The sequence below is a fragment of the Habropoda laboriosa genome, unplaced genomic scaffold (assembly GCF_001263275.1).
Source record: "Habropoda laboriosa isolate 0110345459 unplaced genomic scaffold, ASM126327v1 scaffold151, whole genome shotgun sequence".
In the NCBI taxonomy this organism is placed as follows: Eukaryota; Metazoa; Arthropoda; class Insecta; order Hymenoptera; family Apidae; genus Habropoda; species Habropoda laboriosa.
Window position 1 is genome coordinate 723,432 of NW_017100286.1, and position 19,340 is coordinate 742,771.

General features: G+C 41.8%; 1 protein-coding gene across 1 annotated transcript in view; it reads left to right on the forward strand.

The window, feature by feature from the left end:
- The window catches only part of LOC108573688 (calpain-C), a 20,238-nt gene extending 1,062 nt beyond the window's left edge, over window positions 1-19,176 (forward strand). The window contains exons 2-15 of the mRNA XM_017936165.1: window positions 2,021-2,090; window positions 8,106-8,388; window positions 16,483-16,666; window positions 16,755-16,829; window positions 16,924-17,093; window positions 17,262-17,434; window positions 17,555-17,649; window positions 17,735-17,967; window positions 18,040-18,209; window positions 18,304-18,362; window positions 18,450-18,597; window positions 18,675-18,791; window positions 18,860-18,918; window positions 19,008-19,176. Coding sequence (XP_017791654.1) covers window positions 2,021-2,090; window positions 8,106-8,388; window positions 16,483-16,666; window positions 16,755-16,829; window positions 16,924-17,093; window positions 17,262-17,434; window positions 17,555-17,649; window positions 17,735-17,967; window positions 18,040-18,209; window positions 18,304-18,362; window positions 18,450-18,597; window positions 18,675-18,791; window positions 18,860-18,918; window positions 19,008-19,034 — 1,863 coding nt within the window. The 3' untranslated portion in view covers window positions 19,035-19,176. The remainder of the gene's footprint in view (window positions 1-2,020; window positions 2,091-8,105; window positions 8,389-16,482; window positions 16,667-16,754; window positions 16,830-16,923; window positions 17,094-17,261; window positions 17,435-17,554; window positions 17,650-17,734; window positions 17,968-18,039; window positions 18,210-18,303; window positions 18,363-18,449; window positions 18,598-18,674; window positions 18,792-18,859; window positions 18,919-19,007) is intronic.
- Window positions 19,177-19,340: the final 164 nt, after the last annotated feature.

Sequence of the window (19,340 nt, forward strand, 5' to 3'; positions counted from 1 at the left end):
TTTCTGAATTTTTAAAATTTAGAAATTAAAATTTCTGATCAACGTGACGCCGCCCTAAATTTTAAAAATTTGGAAATTTAAATTTGTGGTCAACGTGGCGCTACCCTAAATTTCAGAACTCAACAAACGCCACTCATTCGTAAACGACAGTGAAGGAATATTATATTTGTATATAAATATGTATTAAACTTATTCTGCCCCATCTTCATAATTGACAGAAGAATTCAGTTATACTTACGGGCTTCTGTTCTTACCAAACGGAAAGACGAAGAATCTGAAACCTAGGAACCGTAACGGAAGCAGCCTTGACACATAGTGCATGTCTTTGTCGTCTTCATGCTTATAATCGCATAACAGCATCTTTACTGTATACGACACACTAACGGTGTTCTCTATTTGTAACAGAATATTCTTACGTAATAATTTCACAATCGATACACCTTATTCGTACTTTCTTCCATTGTTCCTTAAACATTAGAATGTTCATGCAGAAAGATGCAGTAAATGATAAGAGAGTGATTAATCGAGAAATGGGTAGTTTCAAGTTAAAAGTTAGGTTTAATACGATCAAGAGAATTAGCCGAGGGATCATTGATCCCGCGGATCAGTTGCGCAATGTGCACGACGATCCGAGAAACGAGAAAAGAGTAAGGGGTAAGGTTGCCGACGCGTAACTGGAGCCTACTTAGCCTTTAGAACCGAGAGATTATGGTTCTTGAAGTTGCGTATAATGATCATAATAAAAGCTACTGACATCGGTACGTTTCTACGACAAGGTCGACAATTGCGTCCACGCAATAGGTATTATGTGAGACGCGCATTTACGTGTCACACTTTGCCACGACCGGAAAGGATCGAAGGTGAGCGTGACACGAGTGGTGAACAGGAACGACAGGCTAAGTGTCCTGCGTTGAAAAGGAAGATCGTCGGTGACCAACATATAAATCGGAAAGACATTATTTTCAACCCCGCTGATGATGTAACCGCAGGAGTTGTACGTGATCTTACTCTTTTTTTTTCCGAGGATTCGTTTCGTGAATATTTTAGGTGATTTTTGAGTACTCTGAGAAAAGTGAAGATTGGTCTAGTCTTTTCAAATTTTCAAATGTCCAAACTTTCAAATGTCCAAACTTTCAAATTTCCCAATATTCAAAGAATCAAATTTCCAAAGATTCAAACTTTCAAATATTTAAATTCTCAGATATTCAAATTTCCAAATATTCAGACTATCAAATATTCAAATTCTCATATGTTCAAATTTCCAAATATTCAAACGATCAAATATTAAAATTTCCAAATTTTCAAAGAATCAAATTTTCAAACATTCAAATTCCCAAACACTCAAATCTGAAGTATGTTAATAGAATCCCTGACTTATTGTACGATACTCCACGTTCGAACGTAAAGGATACATCAGCTAATAAGAATCGGAAATGCCACGGTAAAAGTGGAACGAACGTGACAATGAAAACGTAAATGACGAACCTTCCAGGCATGTTTTGCCGGATCGTAATTAGCCGTAATTAACGTGTATCTGTCGTGTTATGCTGCCAGTCTAAATCTTACGTCTGACAACCACGAGGAATTCCACTAAAACGTTTCTTCCGAAACCGGAAACAACGTGGTGGAAGCCTTTTCTGTGCCGTTGCAAAAGAGACGATAAAAAAAAAAAAACGTCGGCGTGGCAAAAAGGATCTCCTCGATGTGTTTTCTCGGCGTCGTCAGACCATCGCGAATGGTTACATTCCACGTCTGTCCGCCAATAATTACGCGTGTAGAACATAGAACGATGCGTTACATAATCACCTTTTGTTTCATGGTTGAAGTTTTAGTCAGATAACTTCTGACAAATTAATACCGAAATAAATCCTCTTAATTACCTGAAGATTTTCACATGATTCAATGTTGCACGAAAGACTGCAGAATCTACAAACACCATTAATCCGAATGCAGTACACAAAATTACAAGAATTACACAGAAAGTGAATCGTTCAATTTTTCTTTTTCTTTCATTTTCTAGGAATTATGCAACCGTCCGATATTCGTCAGCGATACACCTGCACAGTTCGACGTAATACCCGGGAAAATGGGTAAGTTTAAATACCATTTACTTTTACACACCACAATTTCAAGTGACAATTTTTTGCGTATCGTCGATATTGTTGCATAAATTGCCTCGAGTTGGTTGAAAATCAGGGCAAAAAGGTTTCCATAGATAAAACAAGCGTGAAAGAAGTGGAGAGACGTAACGAAAACTAGTCGTTCCGGTTTAGCCTTGCCGCTTTTATCCTTCTTTGCCGAGCGCAACAGAATCCCCCGCGATAAAACCTAATGATACGGCTCACGTGTGCGCGCGTGTTCCCACAAACCTGTAAATCACTTTACCTTGGCCGGTTCCTTAATACCGAGCTAAGGTTAACGGAGTTTAGCGTATTTTATTCAAACGCTTCCTATCCTTTCGGCTGACATTAACATACAATGCTGTATATATGTACGAAATTGAAATTCGCCTTATTTCTACATGTCGATACTTCAACGTACTTTATATTCGTGTTATTCGTTCCCAATAAGGAGCACGATTTTATTAGAGAAAATTTATAAAACAGACACGCATTTCTTTCTCCCATTATGGAATATTTTATGGTTTCGTGACACCTTCGAGACACTTTCACGCCTTTCGTGTACACACGAGATCGTCGTTATTCGTCGGTTAACATTCAACGTTACCTACTACCGATATGAAAGTACGAAACGGCGATTCTCTTCTATCGAACGACCTCGAAATCAGGCGAACCCTGAAAACGGTTTCTAGTAACCTCTGACGAACGTGGGAGATAAAGCGTGGTCGTTTCCACGGACACCATGGGTTGGATCGAATTGTTACCGATCGAGCCGACTTTCTTCGGGAGACTGTGCAGGAGAGCTAACGATCGAAGTAAACGTATCGATACTGTCGATATTTAATTAACGAATAACTACAGCACGGTATTGTGTGATAATCGTACCACCGGTCACTTCGTGAGTCTCTATTTTTGCGTCACTGCGAAAGAATGTGGAAGTCAGTGGTTCTCAATACGGGTAATATCACTCACACTGTCGTACCGGTTGGAATCGAAAGGCGTCAGTTTGGGTAGAGGAGACACGGTTTTCGAGGGTCGCAGCCCGCCTTTCTAGTTTGCCGAACGAAGGCAAGGACAAGGAATAAAAGATAAGGATGAAACAGCAGCGTTTTTATTTTGAACTTTTTCTGTACGAAAATTACCGTATCCGGTAGGATTGAGAATTTTCGATACGTCGAATGGTCCACCGATGACGACCGAAGTGAGACGAGGCAATCGTTATTTTATGGAAGAGATAAAGAAGCCGTGATACATATTCTATATATAAATAATAGTAAATGGAATGCTAATCGGTTACTTTCAATCTTGAGAAATTTTTAGTAATTCTCAGTATTGTTGGAATTGGTTATTCGGTTAATCGTGAACTTACCTACAAACAAAGTTACCTTACTAACAAATTTAGGAGTTAACTGTATCTTTCTCGTCTATTTCAAAGAAATTCAATTTTTATCAATCTCCAAAATTTTCCCACCAGCCAACCCCTATTTCAATTTTCACTTCACCCAATTCCACGGTTCAGAAAAAGAGAGAAACACTTTCCTCCTCGAAATTTCTCTTCGAACTCACTCGGCATCTCTGAACCTACTTACAAAATAGATCGACAAAGTTCTCAATATTCATTCGAAAATGAACTTCATTCGCACCGTGCACGGTACACTTTCGTGCCTGTACATTCGAACGAAATAAAAATTTCTCTTTCAAACTATACAACGCACGCGATCAATTTCTATCTCCGCTACACGTAACGCGACACGTGTTAATGCCTCGAAGCCGTGAAACAGCAGGATCCTGATTGCCGCCGCGATCCCATCGACTCTGTGTGTCCTATTCACGGAGCCGGAGGAATTACGACGAAGGTGCGCGCGTTAGGAGACGACGAGAACGTGGAATGCATCGCGAACTTAATCTCCGTCCCCATGGGGAGGTGGCGGCGGTGTAATTCACGAGAGTCGCCCGTCGTCGTTGGACGGAAGTCGAGCGATCCGGGAATTCGTGCAGGCGCGTTTCACGAACGACGCGTTCACAGCACCGTGTCCCGTTAGCGTGTGCATAAATACGTAAGAACACGCGCAGGCGAGCGGTATAACGACGACACACGTGATCATTTTTTTTCGACCTACATTAAGACCATTCGAGTTGCTCCTCTTGTGATTCGGCTTGACGCTTGAAACCAGGTGACTCGAGTCCGGTGTGACACACGGCTAACTTATATCCTTAGATAAATCTCCTTTTAACCGTGTTCTTCGTTTACACTTCGGGCTTTCTTGTTGCAACGGGGTGGACCGCGTGAAACGGGCCACCTAATTAGCTTCTGCGACAGTTGTAGTGGTACCAGACAATTTTTACACGAAACTTGAAATTGTTTCGAAAGGTGAACAAGATGGAAGAAAATTTGTTTTCTTTAAAAGATGCACATTTTATTTACAATTTTTTTGGGTCCAAGGTTGCGTTATTGTGCATGTTTAAATGGACACCAATGTGTGCTACAACTTGCAGTAGGAAAGAATTAATACATTCGTGTAAAAAAACATGGGTGACCTTGAAAAAGAAACAGAAAAACTGGAAATTACAAAAAAATTTGTCTTCCATCTTGTTCACCTTTTGAAACCATTTAAATTACATTGAGATAAAAATTTTCTTGTTCCACTATAGGGAAGATAATTAGGTGGCCTATTTATGTAGCCCACCTTGCATACGATTTTTGGAGGAGTTGTTAATTGTTCGTGAAAGTGACAGTGTGAAGTTATATTTTTAGATGAACATGGTTTAACTGCTTTTGGTTTCTTGTGCACTTTTGAATGGATCATGTAATGAGTTTTATGTCGTAGTATTTGATTTAGAATGTTGGTTGAATGTTTCGTATCCAAAGTTCGAGAACCAAATTCGAGGGACACTGGAGAAAAGAATCGCAGACATTCTATTCATCCTTGTTCATTCGAATAATCAAGACACCTTTTTTCCGCTCTACAAGCGCTGACACACATGTTTACCGCCTAATGGGAAAAAACGTAGCCATGAACGAACGCGACCGTGGTAACAATTATTTGAACGTTTAATAAGTGCAAGCAAGCCAGGGCCCCGTTGAGAGAAGCCGTTAAAGCGGAAACAATAGTTACGCGATTTCTGTTACGCTTTATAATTACGATTTGTTGTTTTCTCGCTGATTATCTCTATCTCTCTCTCTCGTATTTCCCTATTGCCAAGGAGAAAGCCGGTTCTTCGTTCCCGTTCGTTTCGAATCACTTTCGCGCGGTTTGCAAATTAAATGCGCGCAACGCTTCAACGAGATCACGAATACACTCTTGAAACCATAAAGATCCAACGGTTGAGTCAATAAACCTCGGCGAAAAAGTGTCTGAAACTGGTGATTGCACAATATGTTCGTCAGCACTTGACACCGTTGTCAGCACACGAACTGAACGAAGTCGAGTGCAGGCAGCTTCAAGTGCAATTACAATGGACACGTTTTCTTCGCGAGCATTCTCTCTCTCAGAACTATCCGGTTCGAAGCGACAGGTTCGTTGGTCGTGCAGAAATATTTGTTTACCCGCAGAAAACTGGACACCGGTTGCAGCTCATCTGTAATCGTTGCGGTGGAGAGAACCTGGTCCCTGTCCCCGTCGTCGAAGCCGCTAGTGAAAGTGGATCGGTGCACACACTGTTTGAATAGAGACGCACAATTGCATAGAAGCTGGGGAGAAATTTTGGGGACCCAAATGGAAATCGAACGTCGGCGACTTTTGTCTGATAAACTGGGAATCTGTGCAATTTCTTTTTTTATTCATTGTTTTATCGATTGCCAAGGATTATACAGGTTTACATCTTCAGCCTTAATGGCTATTTATGCTCTCGTAGACTAGTTCATTGGTTTCGCTTAGATTTTGATATTCTTTGGTGTTTTTCTTGGTTTTTATTTTTTATTCACTTCTGCGCCCAAAATAAAGATAATTTTTGGCTTTGCAAAAAATGGCGCGTAAACTCCGCGTACTATGTCCCGCGTCCTATTTAGGGGCCCCGATCTCTCACTCGGCCATTCCTGCGCTGACATTCGCCTTCGAGTGTCCTACTCTAATTTTAAGCGCACTGTACAATTACCGAATGGCACTTAGTCGAAATTTTCTATTTCCCTCAATTCTTCCTTGGAAGACGTACGACCCTTTAAATTCGACCTATATCAACATTGTTCCATAATTCAACGTTTTAACGCGACTTCTCAACGTTCTGGTAAAACTTGTAATTCTACCGCGACACGAAACGTGTTAAAGAGAAAATCAACCCACTCCCAAACTGGCTACGATATTTTTGCCCGGCCCATGTGTCGCAAGTCCATTTTCCCCTTGTAATTCGCGGTAATTCCGAGGCGGTTCTTAACGACGGTTATTTTTAGCGAATTACAAAAGCTAGCCGATCGATCGTATTTTTTATGGTTTTAACAAGCACTCGAACCGGTCGCGATTTTCATTCCTTCGAAATGCTCGACTTCGGTTTCTCGGAAGTATTATAGAATAATTAAACAGCTAGCAGAGCGTTGCGTAACGATGCTCTTCTCTCCTTTTTCTCTCCTTCGTCTTCTCCGTTCGAATAGAGAGGCGAACGTGAGAAGGCGCGAATAAAAAGAAGGAGAGACGTTGAAGTTATTCGATAAATTATGGAACGTGGTCTGATTTCTTCAATTCACGCCGATGAACTTCGCGGAGAGAAATGGATTCTTAATGTTTCGCCCCCACACTAATAGAGACCGGCCGTGTCGTAACGTCGTGAGAAAGATATTTTCTTGGTTCGTACACAGGCGTATATGTATATACAAACCGTTACCACTACGGTTAACTATCGTTTTCGAAAGTTTAAACACCTGATCACGTTGCTTATTAAGCATTTCGCTGTTTAATCATGGGATATAGAGAGAAAGAGAGAGTTCGCCGGTACGGAATTTATTTGCACGCGCTAATACCGTTTTACTTTCGATAATTATTTAGCATTTTCTCGGTTAGGCTCTACGAAAGGAAATGATTCGAGCGTAACGGATAATTGCCAGGAACAATGCAATTACAAAGGCTTCTCGTGACTTTGTAGCTGATTAATTAACGATAATAGTAAACAGCTCGGCGGCGCAGCATCTGCTTAATCAGATGCAATTAATTTCGATTACAATAGTTTGTTTCGCATCTGTTTAACTTTGGTGTACGAAGGAAGGAAAATGTTCGAATCGTGGGGGGGAAAATTCAGCGGTAATCTCGTTAAAATTTCGCAAAACACTACCTTCTCCGCCTCTCATTGTTTATTACAAAGTATCCATCTCCGTAGATTAATTTACACATAACACCTCGTTCCTAGTCAGTAAAAGTTCATTCAGTTAAAAGAGAATACCGACGTTACCTCGTTACTTATACAAAACTCTCTGGTATCCTTTTGTTTCTGCTTACATAACGAATGCGTATGATTGCTGGGATATCTCGTTATTAGGTGGCTAGGAAATAACAAAGTTCGGCGCTGCGGATAGTGTAAATTACACTCTGTGCCACTTAAACGTGTATAATTATCTGACTGAACCATTTAACTGTGGAACACTTCAAAAAAAAAGGATCATAAATTGCGATGTGACGGTATTCGACAGATTGGTATAACAGATATACCGGATATTTCATATATTTTAAAAAGAATTCCAATTTTTTTTAGCAATACACAATTTTTAACTTTGACAAGAAAAATTTTTTCAATTTTCTCAGAAGACGTTCCAAACGTGCATAATTATCTGACTGAACCATTTAACTGTGAAATACCTACTTAAAAAAAAAGCATCATAAATTACGATATTCGACATATCAATGTAACAAAAGTACTTGTTAACACACAAACATAATTCACAAATTGAACTTTCACTTCATAAGAAAAATTTTTCGAATTTTCTCAGAAGAGGTTTCTGAACTTCCCCTTTAATTTCCACATCGATTAAACCTTAACTCACGTTGCCCTCTCGTTACTCAGGTGACAAATGGCTGGTCTCCTGCCTGGGCGTTCTTCACCTGAGCAAAGGACTGTTCTACAGGGTGGTGCCAGCCGATCAAGGGTTCGGGAACATAGGAGAGCCGCCCGGATCACCGACCGCCGAGTACGCCGGGGTGTTCAGGTTCCGGTTATGGTGGTGCGGCGCCTGGGTCGAAGTTCTCGTCGACGACAGGCTACCGGCGATTCACGGACGGCTGGCTTTCGTGCAGAGTCGTCACAGTGATCAATTCTGGCCGGCTCTTCTGGAGAAAGCGTACGCTAAGTGAGTATCTTACCGCGGGAAGTGCTTCAACTCAAGAGCGCTCGTCGCTTATTTGTCTGTCACGTGAGCGGTCGCGCATGAGATTCTTTCTCGCGCCTCCTACCACGCTTGTCTTTACCTTGTGACGGAGATCAAGAGGACGAGATTGACTTAAGGTGTTCAACGTGAGATCGAAAGGAATTCTTTCCTTTTGTTGACCGTACTGTTTCGTGATGTGCACTTTCATTCGTGAGCCTATCGGGACACGAACAATTAAACGAACTAGGAAATTGGTAAAAGTCTGTAAGAATTATTGTTAACCCTAGAGCGGTCTTCGGGTCTTTTTTGACCCACCGCCTTTTTATATTTTTAGTCATTTCTATCGGGACACGAACAATTAAACGAACTAGGAAATTGGTAAAAGTCTGTAAGAATTATTGTTAACCCTAGAGCGCTCTTCGGGTCTTTTTTGACCCACCGCCTTTTTATATTTTTAGTCATTTTTGCTGTTATCAAGTTTACGTTTCTTAACATTATTTTAAACGTTTATTGTCCAGAAACATTGTTAGAAACAAAAATTATTACACATAGGGTCTCGGGTCCGTTTTGACCCAAAAGTCTTAAGTGTACAGTCGAAACGAAGAACGTACTAGGGTTAAGAGTGAATCACGTAACGTGGTCACGTTAAATAATTTTTTTATCAGTGGACCAATTGATATTTTTTTGGTGTCACATAATACGGTTCAAAAAGACCCTCGAAATGACTATAATAGATTTTTTTTGAAGTTTTTAAGGTCGCGTTCAATTTTTGTAGATGAGTGCAGATGTTGGAAAGAATTAAATAGCCACTCATTCATGAAAGACTGAAAGTGACCTTGAAAATTGAAAAGAAAAGCAAGTGATAGAAAGTGTATTATACCGTGATAATCTTGAGAGACACTTTGAACCATATTATAAGAAAGAAAAATTTGGATCGATCCAATAACAAGAGAATAATTTAAAGTAATCACTTGGTATACTCAATATTACAATAAAAACCTCACAAATAATGTATAACAAAATTAAATTGGAACTTTTAGTCCTAGTCGCGTGAATCATCCTATAAAACAGTGAATTTTCTTGGTATTATAGTAGGGAACATCCAATCTCCTTAAATGTTGAATTACGAAATAGTATGCATAAATTTTTATGGGATTAGTTGATACCGAGTGACTAGTTAATGCTTTAAACATAAATATCGCGAAAAATAAATGTTAGAAAACGTGTTTCCTTTCGGGCGTTATAACATCAAACAGGCCAATTGACCAGCCTCGATTGCACGCGATTCCTCGTAGGCGTTACAAGGCGGTGGCGATCGAGGTTCATCGATCGATCTGGCTAAGGTCGATCTTCGTGCTAACGCACCATGAACGTCCACCTGATGAACACCCACGCCACCCACCGGAACTTACAAGATCGACCCTGATGGTAGCGTGAAAGTTATCCGCTTATTTGCATATCCGTTCGTCCCACGGATCGTTCATTCTCGTAAGAAATTCGAAAGTCATTCGATTATCCGATACTTTCGGTGTTTTTCACGAAACAAAACGTAGTACACAAGAAAGCTCGTTGAAACCTTCTCCGAAAGCTATTAAAGACCTAAGAAAACTGGATATCGTTATGTAAAAACCAGTCTAATCGATGTCTCTTCTATCTGATTTATTCGAGTTGCAATTTCATTTCATACCGCAAAAATACGCACGTAGTTTGTCAAACGGATAAATCTGGAAGAAGAAGAATTGAATTTTCTAGAAGAAAAAGGAAAGTTGACGAGAAAAATCGTAATTCCTAAGGATCACTGGCAAATTTATCACTTCTAAACTACACCGTCGCCGTCGTCGGTGAGCGTTTTAATGGAAAGAAAATGACCGAGCGGTCTAACGGTTAGGAGATATGATCGGTAACGAAGCGGCGTGTAATCGAGCGATTCACGAACACGGTAAACGAACCGGACGTCATATCGCGTAGGGACAAGGAATTTATTCGCGGTGCCCGGCGAGATCTACGAAGCGGATCCACGCAACCGAGTAATGATTCCGCGCGCATCTCTTCTTCTTCCCTTCGCGGTGGAAGAAGACGCGTTTACGCGGACGAACGAACGAACGAACGACGATGACCGGTTTTGCCGGAGGTCCTTGCTCCTCCTCTTAATCTTTCCACTGATGACCGTTCCTCCTTCCTTCTTCTCTCCTTCACCTCGTTATCCGCTTCTTACTCCGCTTCCCTTCCACGGCTACTTCTCTTCGTCGTTTCTTGCCCGTCAGGGAACATAAGCTCTCTGCCTCTTGGTCTGGGCGTTGCTCTTGAAACGACTGCAGCAGCAGCAACGTGACGGCCTCGAAGAAGGAAGACGACCTCGCGGTACCTCGAAAAGAAGAGCACACGCGGAGGATCGGCGAGGTTTCCATCGCCGCCCTTTTTTTCCTTTTCTTTTTTATTCACCAGACCCACGGCCGTAACAAATTTCACCGGCGATAACGCGATATTTACATGCCCGTGAAGCGATACGGCCGCGTATTATGCATAGGCGCGCGTGCTCCAGCGCGAGAACACTTCGCCAGGTCGATCGTTGCGCCATTAAAAAGCGTAATGGAAGGACTTTTTTCTCTGGGGCTTTTAAACGCGTAGCGTAAGTAAGGCTTAATAGAGGGAATTCCAATGGCACGTTCTTCGAATCGCGCCACGTGAAAGTAACTCACTATAAATATCTTTGTTCTGTTAATATAAATATCCGGATGGTGTTCTTCGTGTATTAAAAATATCGGAGGAAGTTGAGTACAACGTTACGAATTCCTTCTTTTTCTTTTGGCAGATAAAACGTGGATAATTTGTCGATGCTCCCGCAGAAAATAGTTTCGCTTCTCGCGGTACGGTAAACCGAGGTAACCCGGAGATTTCAATGCCCGGACAAGCGATACCGCTCTATGATTTAGAATCCTAATCCTCGCGCGGATGTTATTCAAATTTCTTCAATCGAAGAATTTATCTTGTACAACGACAAATTGCCAGGATTATGGAAATGGTGAATTTTTAATTAGCTCGATCCGCGGAGAAACGTTGTGTGAAATAAAGAAACACGGAAATCGACGAAATTCCGATGTGCGTTCGCTCTCGGTGATATTCGCTGAAATGTTGCTCAATCGAGCAGACACGGATTCCTATTAACGCCACGAGTTTACGTTTTACCTGTTCGAGACGGGAATTTATTCGACATTTTCGATCGCGACAGAAATACCGTCGTCGAATCAAACATTCGGAGTTGATCTTTTCGATTATTCGAGGGCAGATAATCGGCCAGTTCCTTCGCTCAATTTCTACACTCGTTCAATTTTTTCCCCACAATTACTTACGTGTCAAACAGGTTCCTAAAAGACTGTGCGTGCTCGAACGCTTAAGGGAAACGCACGCAACACACAAGTATCGCGGTTTAACGATCGAGAAACGCGGCTCGTTATAATTTCATCATCAAACGGCGCTCATCTTGCGTCACAATGGTGAACTGTAAAGTACATGTCTCTGTATGCATGTGTGTATACACGCGTAACAAGAAATTGTCGTGGTCGCGTTTCGTTTTGCCAGGTGAAAGCAGAACAAAAGAGATCGAACCTGGTAATTTGAACATCGCGAAATCATACCGCGAACATTAAATAACCGATTATGTATGTATATTATAGTTTTCATACGTGACACCGTTATAACACACACACACACACACACACACACACAGAGCCGTAGGATTGTTGTTGAATGTTTAAAATCGAAAGTGAGCACATTTCGCAACTCTCGAGGGACACGTGAAAATTTATTAAATCGCGAGGTCACGAGGGTTGATCGCAAAAGAAGAACGCATAAATTTCCCCGGTGAATTCGCACAGCTGCTCGTTTACCACCATTCGTCGAGATTTCTTCTCGATTAATTCCAATTCTCCTCGAGATCGCGTCCACAACGAAGAAGAAGAAAAAAATGAAAAAGATGAAGAGGAGGAATAAAAACGCGAACGTAATATCGTCGTGGCTGTTCCCGTGCCGTTTTGTACGCGGCAACGATTACATCGGTCAACAGCTTCTGCAAAGGAATCGAGGTCGGGATTCATTAATAATTGATCACGCGTTGCTGTCTCCCGATGACTTCCGTTCGCCGTTGAACGCGCGCACGATGCAGACGATTAACGCTGTGAATCGCTCGAAATCAACGGCTACCATCGGTTCGATTGTGATCGAAAAACGACGTTTCTGCCTCTGTACCGCAGATATGTTAATTGGCCATTGTACGACGGTGTGAGAAGATTGCCGCGGCAACCTGTTTTTGCCGGTTGCGACAAAAGTCCCGATGCGTTGTGTATTCATTTCTTCCGACGACGATCATCAATTTTCGCTCGTCCGCCACGTCATTGGACACAGCAATTTCAGCGGGTACGGAATGTAATTGTACGAATGATTGTACGGTAGGGAAAAATAATTGACGCTGTGCTGCTGGTACGGTAAACGTTTATTATTCCCAACGTTGCACCGAAATCTCGCGGTTCTTCTCTTCTCTTCGTTTCTGTCCTTCGAACTTGAGAACTACGCGAGGCTGGAAAAGAAATCGCGTTGCGGATTAAACACGAGTAAATTCACGTTCTGGTAAATATAGAGGAAAAAAGAGAAGCGTATTAGCAGGAGAGAAACGATGACATTTATATATTACAGATTTTCTTGTAATTACAGCGATACTCATCTGTCTAAACGAACCGTGTCTAACGAAGCCTTTTTCTTTCTACGGCTAATTTGAAATTTGCAATTTTCACAGAATCGATGGTTATCTTCCATCTAACATTGACCTGAAATTCGATGCTTTTTCACTTAGAGGTGGATCAAGATTTTTCATTCGAAATTCATCAATTCTGACGATTTTTGACGACGTCGAGGATTAGCGTGTGTTCCACGCGTTCCGATTCGACGAGTTCTCCATCGGCGGGAAAGAGAGAATCTCACCGATGACACACTTCTTTCAACGAGGAAAGGTAGAGAGAATCGTTTCGTCGTCTGACCTCTCTAGTCTTTCACGATAACCCCCTGTCGCGTATAGATCCCATCGATCCGGAACATACGTCGTATCGGGAGTCTTATTAATCGAACGGCTGTATTAAAATCAGTTAGAAAGCTCGGCAGATTCGCGTGCCAGCGCGTGCAACCGGCTAACGAAAGAATTATGCTGGACGCGCTTCTCCGACGATTTCCATTAGAAAACCACTGGCTGAGCACACACCAGCCGCATCGTACCTCAACCAGCAACTATAGCATAGCTGAATAACGCGTAATGCGTTCAACGTGTACCTCCGGACCTACAATGAAACGCGCTCTATCTTTAATTACTCCGGCAATTGCAACGATCTCGCAATTAATTGTTATCGCCTGTGTAACAACACCGATTTCGTTTCTCCGCCGTAGACGATATGCCCGCGATAACACGAAGAAGTATCTTCTTTTTATTATACTTCAGCATTTTTACTCTGTCGTTTCGTAGTAGCTTAACGAGAGAGAAGAAGGATTTTTTTTTAATTACTTCGCTGAGAGATAAGACAAGAAGAGAGAAGCTCGAGTGGAAATGTAGAAGAGAGAGAGAGAGAGGAAAATTCTTCGAGATACTTTCTTCTATGAGACAGAAAGACGGCGGGAGCGTATGTATAACTTAGTGATTCATCGTGTTAATATTTCGCGGAGAGAGAAGAAAGAAAAATGGCGGAGAAGTGGAGGGCCATTGGTTTTAGGGCGCGAGCAACGAGAAATCAGAATTCGGCATAGCTTCGGGATACGCCGGTATGCCGGGCTATATTCGGCGCTGTATATTTGTGCACGCACATGCCAGCCATGGGTATACTAAGCAAGTATATCCGCGGATACTTTCACTCGACGAGTAGTCGGTTCGTTGGTTGCCAGCAATGGATCGGAGGTCAGTGCACTGGTGACCACAGTCCACGTTCGTATCTGCGGCCACGAAACTGCTACAACAACGTGCCACAGCTAATGGAGGCTCGAAAACGAGCCTCATTAGCAGTTTATCCACCTATCTGATTATTGAATGCCGAAATATCGTTGGGTTATGAGCTGTGTGGAAGGCTCGCGAAGATATGATTCCCTCGTTTCTGACGGATCGTTTCAGTGTTGAGGTCAATTGAAAGGAAGAACGGGGTTTAATTGTGGTAATGTTTCAATCGTATCGTACGTTCAGCAAGTGTGTTTAAGATTGATTTTGTAAGTCTAAGAGATATGTGTTTTGTAAATCGTTGTGCACGAGGTGATGATTGCCACTGAAAAGACCGCAAATGACATTGCACATCCGCATGTGACTTCATCACCCCGTTAGATGGTCACGGGACGGAAGTACGTCAATGGCAAAGACTCGTGTTACCGTTCACTCACAAACTGACAACGGTAGTGTTACATAGCCGGCAGGGTGCTCGGGCAAAGGTGCGGTGACCCTTGCGACAACTTCCACATGCCATTCTATCTGCCATTACATCTTTCACTTTAACTTTAATTCAATGTCTTCGCTATACTTCCGCTAAAATCTCTTCCTTCAAGCCGTACTAATGTAGTACTAACGAAAATACTTCAATTCATATACAATATTCCACAGAGACTTCGTTGTACATTTTTCGAAGCTCCGTTTGAAAATTGAAGTACACCCGGTATAATGTTTCTAACGAAAAATAGTTCGAATAGGGTCGTGTTTGGGCTCATTTTTATCAGAAGAGCCTCGTCTATGTATCGGTATTATTTTCACGAATATACAATGAAAAATACAGAAATGTTACTCACGAAACGCGATACCAGTCGAAGCGTGAAGGCTGGCTGAAACGAAACGTTGTTAAACAGTACGGCTAACCCGAGGACTACTGTAATTCAATAGCCATCAAAGGCCAAACCCTTCATTTCCGCGAAACGTGATTCGATCAGCGAAATAGTCCCGATCATTACCCCGTTAACTCGTCCCGCTCCAATCTACCATTCTGTTGGCCGTGGACCAACAGCAGCCAGTCCCTTCCGCCCAGCCACACTTCCGAGTCGCTGCTCTTCCGGCAGTGGTAAATTGCGGGCACACGCCGAATCCGAAAGCCGTAGCGGGCACAATTGGAAAATGAATCCGTTGCACTCGCCTTCCCTGAGAAAATACCCATGTGACTGGCCTGAAGCGGTGCGTGTGAATGGTTACGGTTTAGAGATTAACCTACGCGCGCTTTGCGCGAAAGCTCGCTATCTAGACGGGAGCGAGCGGACGCTGAAGCGTCGGCGTTACTAGGACGAGGCGGCCGAAGAATAGAGAGGGAGTGAAAGAGAAAGAGAGGACAGAGTGAGAGTAAGAAAGAAGAGAAGAGAGAGGGAGAGAAAGAAAGAAGAGAGCATGAAGGGGGAGGGAGAGAAAGAGAGAAGACAGAGAGAGGAGCCCGTTATCTAGAGGAGGCTAATTCCCGCAGGAGCGCCACGCCACAGCCGCGTACGACCAGATAAGATCGCCACTTCTCGCGATTTCCTTATCAGTTCACGACTGCGATCTCGCCTTTCTATCTTTGCCCGATGATTTCCGAGACGAAAAGCCCGCGGTTGAAAGGCTTAATCAAGTCGTTTGCGTCGCGGAACAAAAGCCCCACACGACGGTAGCTGCGACGAGTGAGATTAACGAGCCAACCTGGCTCGACTTTTTTCCCGGTAATCGACGAGGAGGAGAGCCCCGCGTGAAATCACGATCGTATACGTCGAGCTGGCGCTCCATCGTCGTCGAGACGACGAGAAGGTCGTAGGTCGAAAAATCCCAGACATCCGCTTTCCCTGACTGGAGGAGCTGGTCTAATGGGTCTTTGAAAAAGACGCTACACGTACATACATAGTACATATATGCCTAGTTTTCTCCACGATTTGATCGGCTACGTGACTGCAAGTATCCGCAGTTCTCGCTGGAATTAAACGGATAGGATAAAATACGATTTTCCAGGCACCTCTTGACCCGACGTCACAGGAGATAATTTATCAAGAGAGTTACCACGGAACGGAGAAACTGATTTTCTTTTCTTTTTTTTCTTTCCATACGTGTTTCAGACTGCACGGTTCGTACGAGGCTCTCAAGTATGGAACACTGTTGGACGGTCTGTCTGATCTCACCGGTGGAATCACAGAGAGTATCGCTATACGACAAGATCCTACCGCCTGCGGACGTGTCTTGGGAAAACTCCTCGACATGACATCCCTCATCACGTGTACAGTAAATAACAATCAGCAGCAAGTAAACTATACTTGATTTCTTTCTATATTTTTTCTGAAATTTCGAAATATTAGAGATCTAATTCGACGATCGTTCGTTTGTCTCGTAGATTCGTGCCAGTACGGAGAAACTAGCGAATGGTATTCAAATGGGCATCAACTACAGGCTGTACGCTATTGAAAGGGTAAATACGAGGAAGAGTAATATTCCGTTCGATGATCTTATAGTTCATTTCGACCTATATTTCACGATGGTGATCGTTGCGTAAAATGTTGCAGGTGGAGACGTTCAACGGCGAGGCAGTTCAGTTAGTAAAATTAAGAAATCCTCTTGGACCAGGTAGGGAGTACGTCGGAGCTTGGGCGAGAGGTGGCCTCGAATGGGACGAAGTACCACCGATGGAAAGGGAACGTTTGGCGGTCAGAAACATGGCCGAAGGGGAATTCTGGTGAGCTAATTTCAATAATTTCTCAATTCATAGAGTAGATTCTTTTTTTTTTTCATTTTTTTAGTATTTATATTCTTAACTTTGCAGTTACACGTGTAAATGTTTTTTTGTGTTTTGCACGGGATAAGAATTGGAATAAGAGTTAACAAATGGAAACGTAAATTGTAGGATATCGTACTCGGATTTCGTGAAGACATTCACTCATCTAGAAGTCGTACATCTTGATGCTGAAACGTCGAGGGATGAGCCGTCGTTGCATAGCAAACATACCTGGCAAATGAAACTCTATCAAGGCAGCTGGAGGAGAGGCGTGACCGCGGGAGGATGTCGAAACAATGAAGGTTCGTCCGCGGTTTACCCCAATAACGAGCGTTTTAAACCGGAAATCCGGTAATACGTAATGTGACCGCCTGTTAAGATTACAGCTGCCTTATCCACTTATGGATGGATCTGTGTTACAGAAACTTTCCATATTAATCCGCAACTACACCTGATTCTAAGCGAAGTGGAGGAAGTAATTGTTTCATTGTACCAACACTCTATCATGGAGATCAAAGTAAGAAACGTTTCTCGTATTTGCGTACATTCTGTACATTTGGAGACTTCTTAATAACGCTGATGATATTTTAACTATACTAAAGGTGATAGGCTTCACAGCTTATACTTTACCGAAGAACAGCACGGAGTCGATAAACAAGCAATTTTTCAAGAAAAACAAATCCCTGGTGAATTCACAGTACACTAACAGTCGTCAAGTTAGCCACAGATGTCAATTAGATCAGGGTGGTTATTTGCTGGTACCTACAACTTTTGAACCCACGCAAGAAACGAGTTTCACGTTGAGAGTTTACAGTAGTAAACCTTTAAAATTGAAGTATGTATAATCTTCAATTTGGCAATGTTGAAATATTATTCTGAAATATAATTGTTTGTATAATTTCGTTAGACTTCTCGATACGCCACCGTCCTTAATGAAATCGGCCATCATCAAGGCACCACCTCTGGAAGGTAAAGGTTTTTCACAATACGAAGCTGTCTTCTTGCAGCTTGCTGATGAACATAGGACAGTGAACGCTTTTGAATTGCAAGAACTTTTGGAGGCCTGTTTACCGAATGGTAAAGTTTCGCATTATTTAAAATTGTAATAAAGAATAAGTGAATGAATTTCTTTGAAATTATTTAATGAAACACTTTCATGTTCCACGTATAGATTATATAAAAAGCTGTGCTTGTATGGAAGTATGCCGGCAAGTGGTTTTGACGATGGATGTATCCTTGAAATTGATCGCTTTAACATTTTTTTAACTTTACTTCCGTTGAAATTTACTTGTTTTCCTTAAATTAACATCAACATAGAGTTCCGGGAGCGGTCGATTGAAATTTAACGACTTCAAGGATCTCATGTGTAGTTTAAAATACTGGCAAGCAGCATTCAAGAACCACACAAAGGAAAAGACCGGTATACTTAAAGCGGAACGATTACGGGACGCGTTACTAGAAGTGGGTAAGTTGGCCTTTATCGTTGGTTGGTGGTACCTTACCAACATCGCAATTTTAACTCACGAGAAATATTTATTTTAGGATTTCAATTGAACACGGATGTTCTTTCGATTTTAATTCTTCGATATATGAGAAAAGATGGAACTCTGAGATTTGGAGATTTTGTCTCGGCAATACTTCACTTGAGTGACGCATTTGGTATGCTTTAAGTCTTTGTCCCTTCTACCTTTGTCGTTTGTGCATGCTAATATTTAGTTTTATTTTAGGAATATTCGAAAGTAAAGATCCTTTACAAAATGGGACAATAAAGTTAAGCTTAACTGAGGTATATAACGCATTGTATTTTATTTAATTGATGAATTTAATCGAAAAAATACATAAACAATTGTATAAAACATTAATATTTACTTTCAGTGGCTCAGATCATCTCTGATGTGCTGAATTCACTACTCAACGTAATGTGTGTACCTTGAAATATCTGTAAATAATGTTTTGTACGTCGTATATAGATCTAAGTTTTAGCCATATTAACGGTTAACGATCGAATCCATTTTTTTGCTGTTTGTAAAATAATATCATTATCCCCGCCATTAGCAATCATCATTCCTTCATCTGATTAAACATTATAAATGACTATGTATAATATGTTGTTTGTATAAGAAATTCGTACTGGATAATAAAGTTAAATTTATTTTGTACAGTCCCTTTATCCAAAATATGTAATTGTTCATTTGTAAATAAACGTAT